Source organism: Haliaeetus albicilla, chromosome 19 (genome assembly GCF_947461875.1).
Source record: "Haliaeetus albicilla chromosome 19, bHalAlb1.1, whole genome shotgun sequence".
Taxonomy (NCBI): Eukaryota; Metazoa; Chordata; class Aves; order Accipitriformes; family Accipitridae; genus Haliaeetus; species Haliaeetus albicilla.
Genome location: NC_091501.1, coordinates 23,059,422 through 23,083,944, shown reverse-complemented (window position 1 = coordinate 23,083,944; position 24,523 = coordinate 23,059,422). Strand labels below are relative to the sequence as shown.

Below are 24,523 nucleotides of genomic sequence, written 5' to 3'. Positions count from 1 at the left end.
GAGGGAAAATAGATCTCTGAATTGAGTCCACTAAAGGAGAACTTTCCTCTTTCTAACTTCTGTTCTCCAGCGTCCTTATATCCCTCTGAGAAAACTACATGCAGCAGGCCTTTCTCAGGAACCTGTATCTTCCATTTCTGTGGGAAAAAAACCAACAACAAAAAGTCATGGGAGTTTGAGACAAAACTGTTCCCATGAGAATTCCCTTTTACATAATTGCCGTTATCTGACTGTAGTGGGAGAAGGGTTTTTTTCACCTTTACCCCTGCCTAGGACAAGTACCACGTCCTGACGCCAAGTCTCAGGAATCCGAGACGGCCAAGATTATTGACCTAGGGCATATGTGCCTCTGAGTCAGATCCTGAGATCAGGAGAATCATGATGGCTGTACAGTCTATTTTATGTGTTTGAGGGGTCCTATTTTCAAGGAACCAATGTAATAGTTATTGCCCCACCCATGCTACTTCTTCTACCCTTCAGCTCTCCAGTCAGCCAGTTTCTACCTCCTCGAGACTTCAAACATAGGTCCTTGTCATATCATGGCATAGGCACCGTGACTGTGGCGGCTGAGGTCTCTCTGCAGAATGGAAAAATTTCCTTCCTGGAAGATTTTTCCTCAGGACATAAGTTCAGGGATCATGTTCTGACCTGTGATTTGGCTCCTATATTGGGGTTATGGTGTATGCTCTGTCAGCAGTGTAGAAATGAGCAAATTTCTATCTTCTGAACTTAATGGGAATCACATTTAGTAGATTTGTGCAATAACGAAGATTAAAAAAATTATACTTCATATGAGCAGTGGCTGCATCACATACGAATCTGACTCAAGGTATTTGTAATAACGTGACAAAAGCTGCCATTCAATATTTTAAAACATATTTAATCTTTGAGCCTGAGAAGCAGATTCTGTCTCTTTCACATGTTTGGTTTAACTATCTACTGTACAAACGTGGGACTTAAAATTTTTACATTGCCCAGCAACTTCAGAGCTATATTTCTGCTCCATTATCCACAAAGATTGCACACCGCAAACATCTACAAGCAGTTAAGTTGAGGTGCTTATTATACAAAATACCATGTGTAAAAGAAAACCAAGATTTGTATTAAAATTCCTTTCTCAGACACTGAGAACATAAATAAGAATCAACAGAAGTTATTTACAGTGCTAGACACAATATTTTACTGCATACTTCCATTTACAGCTTTTTTTCCTTTTGTAAATTGCTGCTAAATATATGTGTACTGGTCATATCAGACAGTTCAAAATTTATTTTAAAACTTAAATCCCTGGAACTAGACAAAGTAATGAACAATTTTTATGACACTAATGTTAAAACCTTGGCTTGTTTCGTGTGGTGGATAATGCTTTCAACTTAGGCTCCCCCTTATGCATTCAATTTGGATTTAATACCTTCTGAGCCAAATTCTGCCCTCACTTAACAGCTTCACAGTCCTAAGTGCTGACAACAGGGGCTGCACAGGGCTAACCGAGAGCAAGACTTCATCATCTGTGCTCAGTGAGCATAGTTAATTCCTAATCAACACAGTGGGGTTGACCCCAATTAATAGAGGTTCATTTTCCTTTTGAATTCATGTTTCAGATGATCTAATGGTATTTCTTTAACCCTTTTCATAGCAGGAAGGAGCCTTTCATCTGAGGTTATTTTTAAACAATCTCTCTCCCTTGCTTTCCTAAATCTCTGTAAGATGTTTGCCACCCAACAGCGATGACTCCCTGTTTTTTTCAGCACTTACTTTCCTTTTCTCCCACCCTCCGTGGAAATATTTCTGCTTGGAGAAAAGAAACATCCTACCTTCTTCCTTAGCAGCCTCCCCTGGACACATCAGTGTTTTCTGTCAAATGGTCTCAATGTATTTTACAAATAACGAAGCTGGTCTATCAATGATGCTCTCTCCTCCCTGTGACACATGTAAACAGTAACAACATGCTGTGTTTTAGAGAGGGGACAGCAGACGTGTTGTGACCACAACACCCTTTTACAGAAGGTCCATCCAGATTCACATAAGGTGTGCTTCTGGGCAGGCAAAAAATGCGAACTGAGAAACTGTCCTTCTGTCAAAGGTCTACTAGGCATCTCAACCCTTGGACATGCATGAAGCATGAACCCTTGATTATGCAGCCCTTGATCATGCAACTTGCAGCTCAGGAGTGAAAGCGGAGCAGGAGATTTGAGAAGGTGGATATAAAGATAGTGTAGGGCTGCTCACTTTCTTTTTGGTCCTTGGCCGCTGTGCATACAGCTGCTTCTCAGGCATTATTTAGAGCAGCCTGGTCATGATCTCACCTAATTGTGTGGCTAACGGGTCCAGAATAGGACCCTGTGATCAAAATGTCCGGAAACATGAGGTCATGACATCAAAAGGCCGGTTCCGTAGTGAAAGTATGGCTTTCAGGTGCCGCTGGCTTCAAAGCTCAGCAGTAAAACCAAGGAAATATCTATATTTGGGGACCTTCATGGAAAGCATTACCATTTGCTGTTCATCAGAGGTACCAAAGCAGCTAGTGATTACAGGAAAAAAAAAAAAAAAGAAAGTTATCTAGCTTGTGAATGTAATAAGTTTCAGGAAAAAATACATTTTTTGCCACAGAGGTTAGTTAAATAATCTAACTGGGAGCGTCATTTCTGAGCTCTGCAATAACCTGCACAGAACTGCACGGACCTACAGTGGTAGCGAATGGCTGACTTTCCCAGGAAAGTTTTTGTTATCCTTATATTGCTTGATTTTTTTACACCACATCTGTGCTTGCTTCGTCATTCTGCCATCTGCTGTAACAAAATACAGGCAAAGCATTTCAGAAAACAACCCCTCCACATTTTAAAATGCTCCAACCCAGAGCACAGCCTTTTACTTCTCACAAGCTGTAGTGCTTATTATCCTCTCCTCCTCCTCCTCCTCCTTCTTCGTCGCCCCCCCCCCATGCATGATGAATTACATACGCGCACCAAGTGTGGAGAACACAGAATCCCATTGATTTTGCCACAATGTTTCTATTAAATGAAATGAATGGTTATGCGCTTTACTTTGCTGCGCAAATGCATTTGCTGAAAGGTCAGAAATAGCAGGTCATTATCATTAAATTTTTAATTTTGGAACTCCCAATCAGACTTGTTTCCTGTTTGGTATTGTCTGCAGAAACACAATGTATAGCTGAGCGAAAGATTCTGATTGCTAAAGCATTGAAATAACAGAGTATGAGCAGAGTGGTTTTGAGCACACTCCGTATAGTCCAGTCGAAGTTTCTTCCTGGTGCAGCCGCACAAATCTCTTGGTAGCAGTAAACTCGCTGCACAGACTTCATTCCTGAACACATGTTCAAAGGTGATAAAATAAATGCAGATGGTTTCCCAAACCCTCAGTGGAGCATTTTTTACTGTTACTAAATGGACTGTAAAAAAACTGGGGAAAAAATGGAGAAAATACAGTTTGACACAGACAGGCAATTTCAGAATAGCATTCGGTCGTTTGGGAGAAAAGCTAAATAAAATGTGTGTTTATAATGATCTATTGGCAAAACATTATTGACAGAGCATCTGAGCTGCCTAATGGGAGTGAGTTTTTGAATACTTAAACTAGTGTTGCAAGCTGAATATTTTGCTTAATTACTTAACACACATACAAAAAAGTTGGATAGGAACTTGGAATTCATTGTGCCATGACTGAAGTTGACAATAAAACCATCCCCGGCTACAGTGAAAACAGAATTAGGCCTTAACAAATTTATTACAGGCGTTTACAAACTTGTTACAAAATTATACAGCTTCTTATGCATATACAGGATTTACAAGAACGCGTAACTGATGTGTGTGATTGCTCTGCTCATTGGTTGAGATCTGCAGGTTTTTCTTTGCTCGGGGCCTGATCCAGCTTCCACTGGAGAAGGTGAGAATTTTTCCATTGACTTTAGTGGAAACTGGATCAGATCCAGAGGGTAACACTTCCGTTCATTGTTATACTGGGGTGGGAAAGAGGCAGCCGATCTAATAACCTTACGCACCATGCTTCTTTCTCATTTAATGTGTTTCAGATGACAGGCATTGTATTTACCCTGATACATTTTTCCTGGCTGCTTATAAAATAATTGGTGCATTGGTAAATTTAGGAGTCAGACCAGTTTCTGTTACTGGATTTGCAGTGGAAAATGACAAATTGTTTTCTTTGAACCTATAAATAATGAACTTCCCTCAATTTTCAGTGAGCAGAAATAAAGGCATTAGGATCAACTCTGATGTTGTTTACATTACTATAAACCTACATTTTCTCACCTATCTTCAGTAGAATTTCTCTGGATTTACAGTGATGTAAACAAGTGTGGCATCCACACTAGAGGAACAAGGTAGTTTCCGATTACTGGGATTTAACCAAGCTAAGTTAGTTTTCTGACTTCCTCTTCTCATACAGCGATAGACCTATCTGGCATACTGAAGCATGGCAATCTCTGAAGTTAATGATCTGTGACAATATCTGCTCTCAATTACTCACAGCATCTGAAAATGATCTTTATTTGGGAATTCAGGGTGTAAAATTAGGCTTTTAACTTGCAAAATATATCAGAGGGGAAGGACTCTGAAAAATATGCTTGTCCCCCCAAGCAGAAGAATTTAGTTGAAACTTAAACTTTCCTACTAGTAAAAATAGCAAAAGCTCTGTTGAGGATTTTTTTAAAAAGTTTGCCAAGGAAGAAGAACACTGGAAAAATTCTAGTCGGATCTATCTGACACTGAGTTCCTTGTTACATTACATCCTCTCTTTCCTTTTAATGATTGCCTTGGTATTGAATCTCTGAAGTTATTATTGCTTGAAGCAAAGTTATGATTTAGTACTGCGAGGTGATGATATTTCCTGTGAGGTAAATACCCTGGCCGCATGTTGAAAATTAAGATTGTTCTCAAAACTTTTGTGTGTGGCCTCTCCTGTAGAATTATACCTACACGCTCCAGCCTGGCGTTCAGAGGCACTCTTGTTCCAGTGCTTGGCCTCATGAGCGACCTGTCCGGTTCTCCGGTGGTTTTATTATGTGTAACGCTCTCTGTGAGGGGTTAGGGGAGACCACACAATTTGCTGCTTTTGAGGACCTGTTGCGGATTTGAAGTTGGTTCTCCAGTAGTGAAAGCTGCATGAACAAAGGCATCCTGCAACCTCGGTTTTGAGTGCTCTGATCTCGTTTTCATTTGTGATGCTGAACACGCTACAACAGTGAAAGCTGTAGTGTAAAAACCTAAGACACGCTACAGCTATAATGCTTTTTGAATGGCTGGCATTTTTCAGCCCTGCCTCTGTATTAAGATCTAGCTAGACACAGATAACGTACGCAGTCCAATCTTAATTCTGTTGATAGCCGTGACAAGACTCTCATTTACTTTTATGGGAGTGGGATCCCATCCAGGGCATTATACAGCTAATGTATAATAGACCATCTCTTCCAGTAGTGTAATTATTAGTCCCCAGTGGAGCTACATGACAATACAAAGAAGAGTTTGAGGTATATATATGCTAGTACATTTGTCTGTCCTAAGTAACAACTCACCTGTATAATTGAAGAACTTCATTATAACTACGGACTACCTGGATTTTAGTCACCATACTGCTCAGAAAGATCTATTATTTCATGTCCCTATGAAAGGTACCAGGTTTGTTGAGCAGTTCTACACATTTTTCCCTCTGTGAAAAATGAGGAACGGGTGGCTGAGGAGAACAGCTTCATATGGGTGTGTGGCTTTGATATCCATACCAGGATATCGTATCTTTACTACAACTTGCAAGCCAAGAGCTCTTTTAAGGTTAAGACACCACCAGGTTTGTTTCTAATTTAACAACTCAGACAGAGAGGAATAATCCAACAATGCAAGCAGAAGATAATTGAGTTGTGTGAGGAGCAAGAGGCTCCTCACAATAAAGAGTAAATTTTAGAGTTTTTACTCACAATAAAGAGTAAATTCTGAAGAAATCACCTTTTATGTATTATATTAATGATCCATTTAGATTGTTTCCTGGCTTCAGTAGCTTTCTGCTACAAATATTTCAGATTTTTTTCATATTTTTTTTCTATGACAAACTGGCACCATTAGAAACAGTTGAAAACCAAATGTGCTTCAAAAACAAATGAAAGTTGCTGGATTATTAGCAGTCATTGTGAAATGCTAACAGAGGGAAAATGGTCATTTCATTGGCAAAACTGGCATAACACACATAAACTGTATTTTATGGCTACTTGACGCTGGTAATGTTGACATCATCTGCAGCCTACAGCATGTATTTTGGTCCATTTCTGTTTTGGCGATGAGGAGTCAACACTGCATCCAATTAAATGTGAATGTATAGAGTGAGGAATATAAATATGTACACAACTCTTGACATTAATCTGATTTTTAACAAGTTTACTAAATGACAGTCACTGGCTTGACAATACTGAATGAAAAATACTGATTTTACACAGATTTTACAGTAAGGTTACGGTATGCTGCCAACAAGCAGTGTCACAAACATAGTCTAAAAAAACCCGGAGTTGCCCACAGCAGAGGCACACACCCTTTGCTCTTGTTTATTGAGAGAGAAAGCTTATATACTGTAGATTTGCTGAAGTTTAATAAATAAGGTCAACTTATAATATATAAAACAATATAAACATTTATATGCTACATGCATATCATATAATTTAAAGTAATAATTTATATAGCAAAGAGATGCAGATTTATGTTCTTCCTATTTTCCTTGACAATGCGCACACACAGGAGGTGTCTATTCTTATCCATCTCCAGCCTACCAGTTTATTGTTTTCTGAAGTCAGTGCTCTAACATAAGTTTGGGATGTCTTGCATTGGGAGTTCCAGTGCTTGTCGTCAATGCCGCGGCAGCCGTTTTTTACCGGCTTGGCTTCTTTACACCTCGTTTCATAAAAGTATTGCTTAACTGGAGAGTTGCCTGTTTTAATTTCTCCCAGAACAGTTACCTGGTGTCCTCTAATGTCGATCGCAGAGGATTTGTCCGTGACCCATAAACTTTCACTGTCACAAACGGAATATTCCCCTCGGTGGCTCTTGTGCTCCGCGTACCTTTTCCGCCGGGAGGTTCTGTTCACCACCACCGAATTTCCAATATAATCCTCCATGAGGTACAGTGGCGGCGGTTCCAGCGGCGTGTTGTCACTCAAGAGGACTCGGGGAGAGTTGTAGCGTCTCTGCTGCCTTAAGAGGTCTGTATCCATTGAGATAACTGGCTGGAAGTCTGATTTCACATTTTCATCTTCATCTATGTCTTGCTGAGTGTCTGCTTTCTGCACCGTGTTTTGATAATTTTCCTTAATATCTACCATCTGCTTAGAAAGCTTGTTTTTCAAAATGTCTGCCTGAATGAGTTTAATAATAAGAGAATTTATTGAATCTTCTGGCAAACTCCTTTGATCCATGTTGGTAGACTGGATGCCACGAAGATAAGTGAGAAATATCACATAAAACAAGATGGACATCACCTTGTTCACCTGTAAGATCTGCAAAGAAACAGACAGTCAACATAAAAACATTTAAATAGGGAAGTTTACTAGAGGCTGTAAACATGAAAATTTGGATCTGGTTTTATAACATCTGCACTTTATGGATACAGATAGGCTATGTGTTTCTTTAACAATATTATTTCGTTATACTTTATAATGAGTGCAACTCTTTTCTGACTTTTTTTTCCAGTGTTTTATCTAGATTTCATGCACTTTTCAGGATGACCTTACTTTTCCTCTTTCCATGCATAGTAGCTTATATGTCAGTTAGGTCCTTTTCTCTACAGAAGTAGGTAGCTCTTGGGATAGTATGTCCCAGTCTTGGCAGCAGAGGCCAGCCAAGTAACTTTCACAGAGTCTATTCTACAGAGTGGTTTAGTTTCAAAATTGCACGATTATACAGAGTAGCAGACTATCTAATGGTGTAAAGTGAAGAAGTTCTGACTTTGCTAAGTGTTGTCAAGTTTCGTGTGTTGAGATCTCTTGGATCCATCAAATTCCTGTTCATCAGATGGCTTGTGTTTAACTTTACCCTAAGAGCATCATCATGCAGTAGGAAATAAATACTGTGTTTCAATAGCTCTTTCTCTCTCTTTCTCTCTCTGGTGCTATAAGGAAAAGTATTGAAGGAAAAGGATGCAGTCAAGCAGCAAAGTGGGGTTTCTTATGTTTTGAACTTCAGAAAGCAGTGGTTAGGCTTCTCTAATACAAGTGGGAAATTCAGATGGATCCACAGACCATTTTTCACTGCTTGTTTGCAGGGTTGGGGCCTGGGGGTTTTGCTGTTTTTAATGAAGTTCCTTCATTACATTTATATAAAGTGGAATTAAACTTGCAGTAGTTAGAAATGTTCAAGGACAGATGGAGGACACCTCCCCTCTCCTTGCCCCCCATCCCCCCCCCAAAAAGGAAGAATCTTGTTCATAAAGTTCAAAATGAACTCAAGATCAAGATTTTGTAAACTGGACTTAAAAGTGTGCTTTGTCTTTGTACTGTACTTTGCCATGCACTGCTTCATATGGATTCTTGTAGTGTCCTTGTAATTCTAGCTTCTGAGCACGTTCTAGAAGCTCATTTGTCATTTCTTTTTCAATCTTTCTGTCATCCTGTTTGCATAGTTGAGAACTGTGAGCATCCATCTAAGGAGGTGCTTTTTTCCTTGAGGATACCTGTATATTTTGTATTTGCACTTATATTTAAACAAAATTAATTTTCAATGTAAAATACTAAAGCACAGAAGATTCACTTCGAAGCACACCTATTTTATAAAATTGTTGTACAAATAGTGAATTGAAGGAGAAAATATTAAACTCATGTTAGAGAACTCTCATACCACGTGGTAAAACCTGGCTGTAGTACTGCTTCGAGTAACTCAGAAAAGTCTTGAACTTGATTCTCCTGCACTGCAAACGTATCCACCATGTGTCAGATCACTAGTACTCTGGGATGGAGGCACAGAGTTACAGAACACGGAACAGATGGAGTTGGAAGGATCCTCAGGAGATCATCTAGTCCAATCTCACTGCTCAAAGCAGGGTCAGCTATAACAGCTTGCACAGGGCTGTTCCCAGTCAGGTTTTGAATATTTCCATTGATGGAGACTCCACAACCCCTCTAGGCAACCTGCTCCAGTGTTTGACCACCCTCACAGTAAATAAATAAATAAATAGAAATATCTCATGTTTCAGTAGTACTTCCTATACCCCGTTTGTGCCTGTTGCCTCTTGTCCTTTCATGGGACACCGCTGAGAAGACCGTGGCTCAATCTTTTTTACCCCCTCCCATCAGGTATTTCTACACTTCGATAAGATCCCCCCGAGGCTTCTCTTCTCCAGGCTGAACAGCCCCTGCTGTCTCAGCCGCTCCTCATATGACAGATGCCCCAGTCCCTTAATCATCTTCGTGGAGTCACTCCTGTATGTCCCTGTTTCTCCTGTACTGGGGAGCCCAGAACTGGACCCAGCACTCCATATGTGGCCTCACCCGTGCTGAGTTGAGGGGAACGATCCCCTCCCTTGACCTGCTGGTGACACCCTAGGTACTCTGTGTTTTTCCCAGAAGAACTTGCAGAAATATCAGACCTCTTGAACAGAAAATTTTCCACTGAAAAAAAATCACCATTTTCTGTTTAAAAATGCAAACCATTTTCTGTATAATAAGGGGGGGGGGGGGGGGAGAAAAAACTATTACTAGAGAATCCTCTATCCACTCTAAGTAAAACTCCTTTTAGCAACAGTGAGTCCCCACTTCATAGTTTGGAACTGCAGCAAAATCAGAGCTACCCTCTGTGGATGTGTGATCTGTCCTTTTATGGACAAGAAATGTGTTTTCTCCATTCTCAGTTTGTCACAGTATGAGTTCACCTAAATCTAGACTGTTGCTTGCAGCAATGTTATGCTTTGGAAAAAAAAAAAAAAATCTAAGATTTTCAGTTACCATACAATTACTGTCATACCTAAGTAAATACAAACTTAATGTAGATGGATCTCAGAGCCCAGACCATATAAAAAGACCTCTTCCTGTGCAATTTGGTCTTCCCTCAGTTAATTATTTGCTTTTAAAAACAGTAAAAATATTATAAAACAGACGTCATTCAGCAGATTTCTTACAGCACTCAGAAGAGCTAACCCACACACAGTATGACACACAAGTCCATAGGATGGTGAGCAAAACTCTGACAATGCTCAGCCCAAAAGCTGAAGGCATTATTCATGCCAGCATGCAGCTGCATGTAATCACTGGTCTGCTTAGTTTCAAAACTAAGTGGCACTAGCAAAATACACGAGTTGGAGCAGGTGATGAGGTGGGAAAAGTAAGACTGGAGTTCCTGCAGACTCTCTTTAATGTCATGCTGCACACAAGGAAGGGCTGGGGACCTCAGAATTAAAGCAGTTCAAATAAGCTCTAATTTTCTTGTCCATGGAGGAATCCTGTTAATGGAAAAAAATGTTTAAAAGTATTTTTCTGAACCTAAAGTAAAATGTCTTGTGGATTTGGTGGGAAGGGTGTTAAACCACTCCAAAATTCGACTTGTAGTTTGATTTGTGCTTTGCAAATTATTTGCTGCAAAAGTAAAAATGTTTCAGAACCAAGTTTGGAAAGTAAATGCAAACGCTTAGTAAGATTACAGTTTTCAGTGAGTTCTTCCAAGATAGTTCACCTGTAAGGTTCATAAGTGGTGTGTTCAGAAATTCCAGTCCATGACTCGAAATTGTCAGGCTGGCCCTGAAGTCCAGCACCTCAGAATATGCCTAAGGCACTATTCTAGCTAGGAGAAATAGGCGTCATTGGGAAACTGCAGCTGGTTTATGGCCTTGGCTTTATTTTGAGTATAAGACACATTAAAAGTGTAGGGTTCATAGGGCTGGGAAATATTGCTTTTGATAAATGGCTCTTTGTCCAAACTGAAACTTTGTGCCTGTCTAAATTGAAGGTAATTTGCAATTTGTACCATTTTTGTGTGTTGTTAAATCGATAAAAAGGAGAGGAAAATGTAAAAACATTAAAATGTTTATGTTTTCATATTTTTGAAGCAAATAATTCTGATATTCTGGACATGCTTCAAAAGTTACACAATGCAATTCACAAAACGGAAAAAATGCTTACTCAGTATAGGCCAGTGCATAAGTTACCTATAGAGGAGACTTGCATTCAGAGGCAAGATTTCAACAGAGGTATCCTGCCTAAGAGAAAACTGGCTTAACCTCCAGGCCTCTGGGGTACAGGCTTGTATGGACCTTAGCAGAAGCTACTCCAGCACAAATAGCAATAGTTCTTTCTTCAGCCTTTTGGAGAATGATATAAAAATTCCCCAAAATTTAGTCCTTCACATGAATTTTTCTGTTCTCTCATTACAAATTCTTAAAATTAAAATGATGCATTTCAGGCAGAAAGACAGATTTTGTTCAGGCAAACCTTTTTCTAGTTAGCTGATGACTGTGAGATATTTATGTTGTTCTTCAAGGTATTTCTTGAAATTTTCCACATGTAAAATCCCTGAAAATGTTCATTTTAGCTGTCTTTGTGGACTCTTTGTGGTCAAGTAAGTGTGATGAATGGTCCTAGAAATGGACACAATACTATTTACACTCCTACAGGAAGTACAGACTAGATTATTTGGGGCCTGGGTCCCAAATAGGCGTAGGCAAGCATTTCCATGGTGACCTCAGAATAAGAGCACAGCCCAGCAGCATGCTCCCAAGTCCTGTATGAGCAGAATTAATGTTATTAGATGCAAATAGAGAAGACCATAATTGGTTACTGCTTCCACTTCATTTCTGCCTGATATCTGATTGTGTTAGATTATTAATGCTGGTACCTGAGCTCAGTTTCTGTTCCATGGGCTGTCAGGTCAGCTGTGACACACAGCCTAGTCAACATTAAGGTGTATGACAGCATATGACTTAAATGGATCTTCAATATATATTGGATATAATGACACATCCATTTGAATGAGCATAAACGTCTTTCTTACTGCATACCTATCCTAGAAGCCATGTGGTTGTAGAACAGTTCATATAGTGTGAAACCAGCAGAATTAATCCAGCACCTTCTCTGGATTCACGTCAAAAAGTATCCCTTGTTGACCTATCAGTTCATGGCGAACTCGTCATTTGACTGAGGACTCAATAGTGGCTGGACATAATGGTAGACTACTTGTCTCACTTTGTGCCCATGCCATGGAGAGTAGGTAGCTACCTAGGGTGGGCATAAGCAGCCTGACATAGTCTTGCTGCTGCGATATCCACCCTGTTTTCTGTCTCTCTCCTGCTGTATATCCCAATTCCTTTTCTATTCCATATCTTGAGAGTTCAGCAAGGGCTGCTGACGTATTCCAGAAAGTTGTTTTCCTTCAGCCACTGAGAAGCTTTGGGTCAGCTCTTCTATTGTGCTGTGCTATTCTGTGTGCCCTTCTAGATGTTGGGATGCTCCTTGGATGCTCTGAGCTCTTGCTAGAGGTAATTAAAAAGTGGGCGGGGCTCAAATCGGCTTTTAAATGTGCTCAAAAACACTGCTACGTGCAATTTGGAAAAGCACTGGACATTGAGGTAGGAAGACATGTTAGTCACTTTGAGTTGGTCCCTTTGCATAGTGCTAGTGCCCCCTTATTCAAAGATACTATCCTGGCTTTCAAAAGTGATTGCAAACATGGCAACAGAAGCAAAGAAGATCCTTAAAGGAACAAGGAGTAGAACCAAGTAACAATTAGGTATTTTGAATTGTCCAGAGGATTTGTTGGAGCACATGTCACAGTCTGGCAGGAAAACCAGTATATTCTGGCAATACAGAGTTGGCTGTTAATTTGCACTAAATGGGTTTGACTTAGAGATGGCTCATATTTGTGGCACAGAGGGTGAAAGCAAGCACCATAGAAAAGAAAAGCTCATGCATTGCAAAGTTGTTTCATCTTTCAACTGTAGCTTAGCTTTACTCTATTTTAATGGTTTGTATTCCTGCCTATGACTGTGGTGTTAGCAGAGTATTAATGCTGTCTAATCTAGGTGTCTCAGGGAAGGCCTAAATTTAGGAGAAGTAAATAATCTTACTTATTGATTCCATCAATAAATTAAATCCCCAACAGACTCTGGCAAATCGCTTTCTGCTCTTTTCAGACTCAACACTTTATATAGTGTTGGAAAGCTTTGTTTAGTTTTGTTTTGTTTGTGGTGATTTAAAAAAGAAATCCGTATTGCTTTATTTTGATCAGTCTCTGAACAGTCTACACAGCTGAATACTGAAGTGTCATTTAATATGTTCTGTGAAAATAATGAAATCCTAGTACTGTGAGATACTGCCTAAGTATTTACTTTTAAGTCATTGCTAAGAGGAACTGGAATAGAAGGAAAAGTGACTGGTGAATTTTACATTCAGCATTGTAATACTTGACATGATTTACGTAAGTCAGCTTGAAGTGTTTGGCACTTTCTGCAAAATTTAAGAGCAGCTTTTGTTCTTCAGACTGAGCAACTAATGATCATTTGTGGTGGCTGACAGCTTATTCAGGCTTTTGCCAAAGACGACAGTGTAATTATTGTCATTGCTTGCTAAGCACTGTTTTCACAAACTCACAGAAAGCAACAAGTAGCAGACTACCCTGTTGATTCTTTCATCCTAATAACCATGTTGAGAAGAAATGCAGCCCTTCCCCTCTGTGCTTAGGGGGACAGTGAAAAAGTACAGAAAAAGAAAAATGTCACTGCATTCTGAATATTCAGTAAGATGGGAGTATGAAATAATTGCATAAGAAAATTTGCACTGTATTCCAGAATAGTAATCGACTCTTTGTACAATATGTGCCTGTAGAAGGATTTATTAAGGTAGATTGCTGCAGAGTACTGAATGCCCCTAGAGACGCTATGACCCTCCTGAACATTCCAATTCTCAAGATACGGAAATTTCAACACATACGGATTGAAGCTAAAGCTTTCACAAGAGCCCACTAAGAGGCCGAAGAATTCAGAGACAAAATCAAGTGGGACTGAGTTATAGCAGCTTTAAGTGTTAACCCTCCCATCCTCAGGGCCAACCAAACTGTAAGTTAGAGTGAAGGAATTTGAAACGAATGCATTCCTCTTGCAGATGGGCTGGGGAGTGCAGCTACACACCGTATCTGAGGATGAGGCCACCAAAGTTTCTTAATCTCTGCAGCAGGTCAGTTGCTTTTAATCATGAATTACTCAAGGCCATTTTCAAAAGAGAAGACGCATCGGAGGGCTGAGCCGCAATAGCCTCCAGTGAATGGTGTATACCTAATCTCTTATGGAAATGGAGTTCAGCCTATTGAGTCACTGACATTTCCTTTTCCTCTTTAAATGACTGGCTGAGCAAAGCACAGCAAGACAGCTGTTCACCCAAGTACGCAAACCTCATCTGCACTTCGAACCAATCTACGATACTATTTATGATTACCATTGTGACCATGACCCTACTAGTCATTGAGGAAAGCTTTCGCGACTGGTGACATCTTTCTGAGGGACGGTTTTGTGATATTACATCTGCTGCGAGGAGCAATCTGTTTTCTGAACGGTTAAATGCGCTGTGTAGAAACACGGCAGTATTGGGTCATTTCAGACACAGCTGATTGCAACGGCATGTGTGTGTCTACATTTGATCTTTCCACGAATGTATCTTTTCGGAGATCAAAATGCGATCGCCTTACACATACCTGCCTGTTTCCAAGAGAAAGGTCAGGAGCAGTTCCTTGGTGCTTACCTCACTACTTGGAACAGCAGCTGCTTCTCACACCTTGTGCAAAGTTAATTCTGTTAGGTTTTTGGCCCTGCACCTTCCTCCCCCGCCACCGACATCGTCTGGAGTTCAGGGCACTCGAGACCCCCCTGGAGGCATTTGACACTCCCCAGCATCCTCTAGCAATCCCATCGAGGGACTCGACTATTAATAATGTCCGGTACGATATCAACCGTACTAGCTACATCCCCAGGTCTATAATCAACAACAGAAGTAGGCAGGATTTTCTCAGCCACAGCTAGGTCTTTTTCTGTTTGAATTCCTTTCCTCACTGGCATTTTTGTGACATGATATTTACACCTGTCTGTCTCTGCCCCGACTGCTGTGGTATAGTTTTGCATTAACCCGTTGACCAATTCATCTGTGTATTGAGAAGGTCAGAACAAGGGTTTGGGAGGCTGGGACCCTGATGTATCTGATTTGTTGGAAGAGTTTGGTCAAGTCAAAATCTTCATTCATTACTTTCCACATCTGCAAAGTAAGGTACTCTGTGGAATGGTGTTGGGGTTTTATTACCCTAGATATAAGCCTTGACATCCTTTGCTTTCTCCCTCAAAGAGCTGGCTGTTGTTGCCCTGCTAAGAGACCAAAAGTAAAGATTTCCTCTCTCCACACAAGGCACAATAACATTGCAGTATGATGCCCTGCATGCTGCATGGGAGATGCCTGTCTGTTTTCAGAGTAATGAGGCATCTTAACAAATATATTTCCATAAATGTTCTCAGTGTAAATCAACCTCTGTTTTCTTTTGCCATTCTCACGTCACTGATATTTGAGCACTCCATAAGCATTTATCTTGGTTAATACTGACAAAGTAGGAGGGCTGCCATTGTCCCCATTTTAAAGAGCAGAAACTTGTATACGCAGAATTCAGATGATGTTTGCAAGGTCATACAGGTATACTGGCTGGATCAGGAAAGTCCATCTGTAATGCTGTATGGAAGGTTGATTTATCAATGACAAGCATGAAATGCAAGGAAATAAAAACAATGCCCTCTGAGATGAGCAGTCAGCTGCATCTTAGTCATGACAAAGAATTAAAGCCATAATTGGGTAAACAATTTCCACAAAAGCTGAAGTATTTCTACATATTATTCACTGTGTAGCTCTGAAAACTGTCCAAAGTAACAAGAAATCTAAAGGTCATATCCTTAGCCAAATCAATAAATTCCAATGACTTGACTAGGCCTGTGCTAATTTTACAAAAACAGAAAATTTGCCCAGAGCTTTGCACTTGCTTTTTTTTTTTTTTTTTGAGAAGGCATTTGCAAACAGAAGAATAGAAAACGCCAGAACTAAAACATGGCAGTGGATATTTTAAGCTGATAAACTGTTTGTGCGTTAGTTAATCTTTTCATTACCATTTGTTAATAGCGGCAGGGCCAAGAAGCAAACAAATTAAATTTGCAGCTGAATTTGGAGGGGATGCAAACAGCAGTGAGCAAAGAGAAATACAATCTCTGCTGGGGAGATGGAGACATTAAATATTGGCAGAAAATTACAAAATGAAAGTCAAAGTAGAAATTACAAGCTCTCGTGGTGGGGGAATAGTGGTATTGAGCAATGATATACAGAGGGGAAAAGAAATTTAGAAAGGAGCAATACCTGATCAGACCCAGGAATGATCTAAAAATTTGGAAAGGCACAGTATTTAATAAACGCAAATACTGAGGCATTGCACTGCAGAGCTAGGAAGGAATTGACGCTTTTTGTAGCACAGCAGAAAAATTGGGAAAGCTGCTTGAAAGTTGGAAGGTATTGTCATACAAAAAGAAAATTAGGAAAGAGCAGCAAAAGTGACTAGAACTGTTGTATAACTGACCTTTGAGGAAATTGCCTTGAACGTGCAAGCCTTTGCTATGAGCTGGCAGAAAGAGCATGACAGAAAACCCAGTGCAAAGATCTGGAAAGCGTAAGCATTGGTGAAAGAGAGCATTCACTTTGGGGTGGGGCAAAGGAGTGCAATCAGGAAAAATGGGATTAAACTGAGGAGAGGGAAGTTAGGCTGATCATCAAAAGCAGTTTTCAAGCTCTGCAAGATGTTTGTAACAAGCCCAAAGCCACACCAAAGAGGCCTGGTTTCATGTTTCGTTGCAGCCCTGAAACTCCATCTAAGTCTTTTTTTAAAACAGTTTGAAGATCCATTAACCTTTCAAGTCAACCTGGACCTACTTTGGCTCAACCAGAGCTGATTAATTGTTTTGTATTAAAGTCAGGCAGTAGCTTCAGTTCCTCTTTTTTTCATCAGAGACATGCTTTGAGGGCTTAAGCCCTCCAAAATTAAAGTTGAGAGCAGTCTTCCAGATGAAACTCACTTCTTTCACCTCCCCACAATTCTGGGGGGTTCAAGCCTGGCCTCTGGATATAGCAGAGGCATGGCTGGAAAGAGCAAGGGAAGCCATGGAAAGAGTTAAGGTGAAGTGGTCCACATTTATAACAGATTGCTCTTGTCATTCTATTTTTAAATGCCAGAGGTGGGTTTTGTTTAACTTGGTAGCAGGAGGAGAAAGGGAAGCACCTCTCAGATTATCAGAATTTTGTCCCTCTTCTGCTAGGCTCTGGAAGAGCAGCCCTCTAGAGACCCTGTGACGTAGGATGGTCTGCTGTGTTTTTACATTTACATCTCCGCTGGACAACTCATTTTGTAGGAAACAAATTGAGTAGAAAAAAATGGAGAGATTTTAAAAATGCTATTTTTTAGTTTCTCTGATGTTAGGAAACTCAAAAGGGAAACACTCAAACTGTGAATTTCAAGATAATTATTTGACTGGATTTTACACTGAAAACAAAAGGGTTTCTATTTTGCTTTGGCTTAGAAACTGAAAACTTCCTCTTCCATCTTTTTTAATACCTTCCTTTTTTTTTTTTCTTTTATGAAGTAAGGAAAACAGTGAAATCAAGCAAGCAAACAGAAGAAAACAAGGGCTAAAGCTTCAAAAATATTAGAGTCTCAGTATGAAAAATCTTGCATCCCTAAACCTGGTTTATGGGTACAGACAGAACTCACACCCACAAGGAAACAGAAATATGGTAATAGGGACTGCTAGTTAGAAAGGAAATGAGCTTTTGTTTGGTTAGAATTTTAAAAAACCCTGAAGTTAACCTGAGATATTTCTGTTGGGGAAAAAAAGCATTTCTTTGGTTTTCTGACAGCTCTACTGTGACCCTTGAATATAGATGTTTGCCCTGAGAGTAGGAATGGTGTTAAGGCAACACTGCCTCTTACAACGCCCAAATTTTGAAGGTACCATTTGCTTAGAAGGAAGAGCACGGCTGCTTGGGAGTTTTCTCCAAGCACTGGGTATCAGCCTTGCTGTGCCTCCACATGCAATGCACTGCCACCCCGGTGAGCACCATTTCATTTCATCCAAAACTGCTCCTGTGTTTGCTTTGCAAAAGCCGATGACTCCAGGTTTCTTTAAAGCCGTACAGAAATACATCCATGGCCACTTCGTGAATCAAAGTTTGCTTTCTGAATTGCCTCTCCCTGTTCCTCAAAGGTTTACGAACCTCCAAATAGTAAAGTCTTGCTAGACTTGCAGGTGAAAAGTATCTGGTGCAGAGTTCTCAAGAACAGGACTCCAGGCCTGGCCCAAATACTTTAAAACCACCAATAGGACCTCACTGAATGCAGCATGAATTGGACAAAGCTTTTGCACAGTAAGGGGTGTGGGGGAATGACAATGTGAGTAGAGACAGTTGATGTTTGATCCTTACTTTATCATACACGTGGCATGCGACTGAATTGTTCGCATCAGGACCATAGTGAGAAATTAGCATTACAGTATATAATTAATACCTTTTCCATGATCTTTGCACAGGTGCAGTAGCTTGCTTGCAACCAGCTTAAAATTATATTTTTAAAGTTATTCTTGGAGAAAAGGAGTCTTGTATTTCTGATAAAATACAGGGAAGTGTTTTGGGGGGAAATGTAAGGCTAGAAGTTTGCTTCTTTGCAAAAACTGTAAGCCTTTAGATTAAAAAGAGCTTGTATGCCTAAAAGCCTGTCTATTCTGACAAGCTAAATAAGCTGGCCTAATATGAGAGATCACCTCTCCCAACAACCTTGCCCAGTTTTACACTGTGAAATCATGACGAGTCTCTTAGAACTGCTCCCAGCTGCACAGTGAGACCCCTGAATCCTTAGGGAGAAGAGCTCACAAATATAATGTATGCCCATGAAAGACTTGCGCTTTTTCCATTGCATCTGAATCTTTAAAAAAGCCATTGCCCATTTAGAGGAAAAAAGTCATTCTACTAATTGGCATTACTTTATAGCAAATTGTTTACATTTAGGCCTGTCCTGAGGGTAAAGACTGTTCCGGTAAATCTAGCTACTCTGCATTTTTTTCCTTGTAAAAATTTGCCTGAAGTGGAACTTTGCTTGTGAGTCCCCTAGTTCATCAATGTTCATGTGGATAAAATTTCCAGTATGCAGTTCTCCCCGAGACACAGAAGTTTTCTAATTTTAACTCTCAGTTAACGCTTTGCTTTGAGTTCAACTATATTTAGGGGTTAATGCTCAAGGATGGTGAGAGTGTTCTGGTCCCAGTCTAGTGGAGTGTATGATTTTTAAGCTTGTGAGTTGCCCCACTGAAACACAGATTGCTCACCCGTTAAGCTCATGGTTGAATGCTCTGCTAAACTGCATCCAAAGTGCCTGCTAATTTGCAGAATTGAGCCCTCCCTTCCAAAGTCAAAGGGTGATCTCTGTGTTCTCCTACTGTGCTAATGCAAACTCTGCACCTCTGCCAGGTCCAAAAGTCGTCTGAAAACTGCCTTGGGTTTTGGAAACCACAGTATTTTTCTTATCTTTCGATCCAGATGCCATTTTGCTCTTGATACACAATGCCTCCCCCCCATCTTCCTTGCCAAAAATCTTTGAAAGAAGAATTTTAAAACTGGGAGTACTTTAACACATGCTGTCTTGCGCCAGGCATATGATCTCCAGATATTTGATAGAAAAGCAAGGTTCTAAACTGGGCATGGGAAGGAAACAAGTGAGATGTACAGCAGCTAGCCTTGCCTCTCCTTATACAGTCAATAACTAGTATGTCTTTTTTGAAAATTGCTTCTTACTGAAGAAATTCTGGTTATGAAAAATTCTATCTACTGAAGGGCAGGAATAAGGTAACTGTCAGGGTATGGGAACTAGGAATAGAAACAGTAATTTTTTGAACAGGATTTTGTTCACCTCTTGTCATATGCACACTTTATACATTTCATGAAAGAATCCTACTGACATCTGATCACCACAAAAGTTAGTTATATCCTTGGATAAATGACTCGCAGGTTAGATATGAGCTATGGAGATGCTGCTGCAGGAGTTTACTCCCTTTGTAAGAGATCAGGTGTTCACTGCTGTTAGAGGCAAGAAATCATGCTTGAACGCACAACCCGCACTGCAAGAGTGGATGCTGTGAGTGCATGAGAACTAACAGAGGGTGAGAGAAGGCTGCTGGCAGTTTTGCTGCAGGCATGGCAATGCTGCAGCATGCAGCTTTTTTTCATAATTAAGAATGGCTTTGGTGACCAAATGCTTTTGCTGTTGTTTTACAGTTTGGAAACTAAAGCCCAGACAGGTTATGTGACTTTTCCAAGGTTATGCAAGCCCAAAGTCATGTGAGAAGAAAATGGGAGAGTAGGTATTCAGACCTTCCTCTCGTGAGGTCTAGCCTGTGGATGGTTTTACCCACTGGACCAGCCTCCTCCTTCAGGTTCTTCCCAACACTCTGCTGGTCCCAACCAAAGTCCATTGAGTCAGCTGGCCAAAATCAGAAGTACTTCCATACCATATTTCTTCCTATTGAAGCAGTAGAAAAGGGAAACAGTCCTTACTCCAGTGCAGTCAGAAGTAACTGGGAAGCAAGCAGAGGGAGGGAAAAGGATGTGGGAAACATTGCCAAAGGTGTCCATGGCTGGCTTATGCAGAAGATCTCAGGTGCCTTGAGGAATTAAGAATAACTTGGAATCAGCCTTAAAAAAGGAGCAGGCCAATGTAAATCGGCTGTAACGGTTCAGTAGTTTTCCCCAGGAACCACCAAAACAATCAAGGGAGAGATTTTTAATTCTGCACATAGGAAAAGCCTGGTCTTAGACTTCAATTTGCACAGTAGAAATCCCTGATTAAAAAGGAGCCAAATGCTGTTGTGCTTCAGGAAATGGGAGAATTAGGGATGCTTACTTTGGACGATGGTATAACTTTACAGTGTAGCCTATACAAGGGGAGATGCACAGCTGCATCTCCCCAGGAGCAGAGTACAGAATATATTGTAAGTCAGAGTCACAGTTCCTCCCTATCTTCCCTCCACCACCACACGCACTCCCTTTGCTCTGCTACAAGAGTCAATTACTTCATCCTTCTCTTTTTTCCCTTTTTTTTTTTTTTTTTTTTCTCGTGGAGCAGTTTACTCTCCCATGCTCCCAGCCAGCTACTTTGGCTAGTGAGGAAGCAGAATGGGGTGAAGCTTGGGCTCTCTGCACTTCTGTCAGCTTAACACCCCTTCTCCACCCACCTCCTCTCAGCAGGGAGTATTGGGTGAGCAGCCCCTGCTCTCCTTGCTGCAGGCAGAGTTGCACTGAGCAAGCTGAACAGTCATGGGATCAAAGCCAGGGGGAGAGGGAGCCACACATTTCCCTCCCTCTTATATTCCTTTCTGACTAGGTACTGGCCCTTGGCAGTGTGTGGTGAGTTTAACCTAGCAAGCGTGTTCTGTGCAGATTCCGAGTTAAAGGACCATGTTAACATGATTCAGGATATTACCAGTGCTAGAAAACGGGGGAGCATGTTCACTGAAATCTGTGAAAGACCAGCATCTTCCTAACCTGATCTCAGCCTGTTACTAAAAAATATGGAAAAGAGCCCATTGCAAAAACAAAACAAAGCAATCACATCCTTAGGAACTTTGGGGAGGCAAACATATGGGGAAACTCTTTACTAAAGGTGAGAGGTCAGTCAACATCTTGGGATAACTGGATGTAAAGGGGATAATAAGTTCTCAGGCCTTTTTGACAACAGGAACACAAAGAGGTTTGCTGAGCTACAAGCGGGAGTAGAGGGCTTTTCCAATGGAAGGCAACTTTTCCTGTGGCTGGCACTGATGGGAAGCCTACACATACCCAGGACATACCTCCTGAGCCCTCCCAGAAAAAAAGCAAAAGCAGGCACATACCTCTTTTCTGTCCCATGCTCCCATCATCTCACCCTAAACCTACAGCTCTGGGCTGAAAGCACGTCAAGCCTCAGAAATGTCTTCCTTGACCATGTCACGAAGGCCTTTCTTGTTAGCGTACATATGGGGTACAGTTTGTGATTTCAAGCTTTCAGTATAGCTTTGATTAAGATATAGGTGAGTGGAAAGCAGAAGAGAACCTGGCAGGTCAAGACTGGGGGATTCAAATCATCTGGACTATGGGACTCAAGTGCATGTGCAGAGGTTGGATTTACAAGCAAAATACTGTGCTAGAGTTATTTAGAAAAGATAAGACACATATTTTGGGACTGCTAGAAATCAAGGGAAATTGCAAAGAACATTTTTTCCCATTTTAAATTATTAAATGGTGTTATGCTTGGAGGCAATTGTGTATATGCAACTCTTAAAAATTAAAGCTCGAGGCCAAATTCTGCTTTTGGTCACGCAGAAAGCAGGCGACTGTAGACTGAGTTGCATATAACTGAGGTCATAATCTGGCATAGTGTCTGAGCTGGCTCAGTTTTCTCTTAAGTTAATGTCAGTACTGGTAAGCTGTTATGAGGAAATCCAACAGGGAATGGGTCAGGTGTTAATGCTCACAATCAACATGATTCCAAATAAATTGGAGGAATTTAAGAAACTATGCTGTGTCTTCTGATTAAGTTGCTTGTTTAGACTTAAAATAACTCTATTGACTTGAGTGTGCTACTTCAGATTTACTTTGGTACAAGTTAGAAGAAAATGTGACTCTGTGTTTAGAAGATCTTTCCATGTCAGATCTCTAACAAAAATGAAGGAAGAATACGGAAATTTCTGAACAACGAGGCGGTAAAACTAAACTATCTTCTTGTCCTCTTTTCTGTTTTCTATCAACAAGCTGAAACTAAGATCGTCATTTCTCCAAACTCTTTCCTTTCCCTTAAATTTGGGGAAAATACGAGTCTATGCTGTGAAACTTGGGAGTCATCTGTTTTGCTGGTTCAGATAGTCTACAACTATGTGAAAGGAAGAAAATAATACTACTGCAAGAAACGGGGCTAGTTTGTCTACATTCTAATGAAAGAAATACCTTAAAATGCAAGTATCATTCCACAAAAATATATTGTAATTTCACTGCCTGCTTCTTAACCTGCATTTTTTGGCAGTGGAAAAGAGAGTTTTATTCACAGTATAAAGACAATGGTCTCTAAATTTTCTTCTATTTGTTTCTTACTGGAAAGAAATTTTCATACTACAATAAAGTCTTAGGTTCAAGATTTAAAATTAAAGTTCTGGATTAATTTTCAATATTTTCCTTCAGTTGCAGTTCCAAAACCCCACAGTTGTATTAAGGGATTTAAACCCCTCACATCACTGAGGGTTAACTTTAAAACCTTTCCAGTATGCACAGTGAAGGCAAATATCCATCTTGCCTCTCCGTGCTGAGTTGTCTAAATGGTATGCTTTGTGTTAGGTGAGGTAAATCTGCAACACTGAGAATGAGCCATTCTGAGGCTGTGATTGAAATCTGGTTTCTCCTACAGGCTGGAAGGGTTCAGATGAAAGGTTGCAATTTTGGCCTGTTTTTGGCTTTTCTCTTTTTCTATTTAGTTTAGTCCTTTCATCTGTCTTAAAACATTACAATACAGGTTGATGCTCGATATACAGTAATCAAAAAAAGCACTGTACCTCTTTAGCCCAATGTGTAACGCAGGAGACAGTATCTGAGATACCTAGCAGGGAGGTTGAGTAAGAACTTGTTCAAGGAACTCAAGTACAGCAGGATAGGACCAGCAGTACTATCACAAATTGTCTCATGGCTTGTTCTGGTGATTGCTTGCCGGTGTCTAATTCTAGACAGACTAAGCCATGAGAACATTTTCAGGACATGAAGTTTTTCCAGATATGTAAAAAGAAGTAAAGTGGCCATTTTGTACTAAAATATCTTCACACTCATAAAACTCCTAGTGAAAGAAAAAGAGAACACAAAGAATGAAGTTTTTAAACCATTACACATTGACACAAAATACATAGCCATTAAGATTTTATTACCTCTTGTCCTTTATATTCTGGGAAGGCAAAATTGCAGCCCTTCTAATGAAAACAAAACAAACTAAATCCCACAAACACCGCAGTTAGGAAGGGGGGGAGAAGAAGAATTAATGCTTATCATGATTTCCCTTCAGAATGGAGATAATGGTTGACTACCCTAAATAAATACATAAATAAATAGGAATTATATTCCTTTAGAAGCTTCCATGGTTGGAAATTTCCTTATGCAGTTCCCTGTTGTTTTCTTTCTTGAAAACATTCATGCTCCTTGCTTTAGTTACTCTATAGGGTAACATGTTCCATATGTCACATAGCCTTTGTATGAAATAGTTTAGACTAAATTCTCCTTTCATCCCCGTGACCTAATTTTAAGGTCTTACTGCTGTGGAGGACTAATCTGGATCAGTTTGATCAGACCCTCCTATTTTATAAATGTCATTTAACTCACCACAACTTTTTTCCCCTTTCCATAACAATAAGCCCAACCAAGTCTTTCTTTGTAAGTGTTGCTATTATAAACTCCCTTAAATTCTACATCTAA

General features: G+C 40.2%; 1 protein-coding gene across 1 annotated transcript in view; it reads right to left on the bottom strand.

The window, feature by feature from the left end:
• Positions 1-6,377: 6,377 nt before the first annotated feature.
• Positions 6,378-24,523, bottom strand: part of NTF3 (neurotrophin 3) — a 53,967-nt gene continuing 35,821 nt past the window's right edge. The window contains exon 2 of the mRNA XM_009919603.2: positions 6,378-7,507. Coding sequence (XP_009917905.1) covers positions 6,713-7,507 — 795 coding nt within the window. The 3' untranslated portion in view covers positions 6,378-6,712. The remainder of the gene's footprint in view (positions 7,508-24,523) is intronic.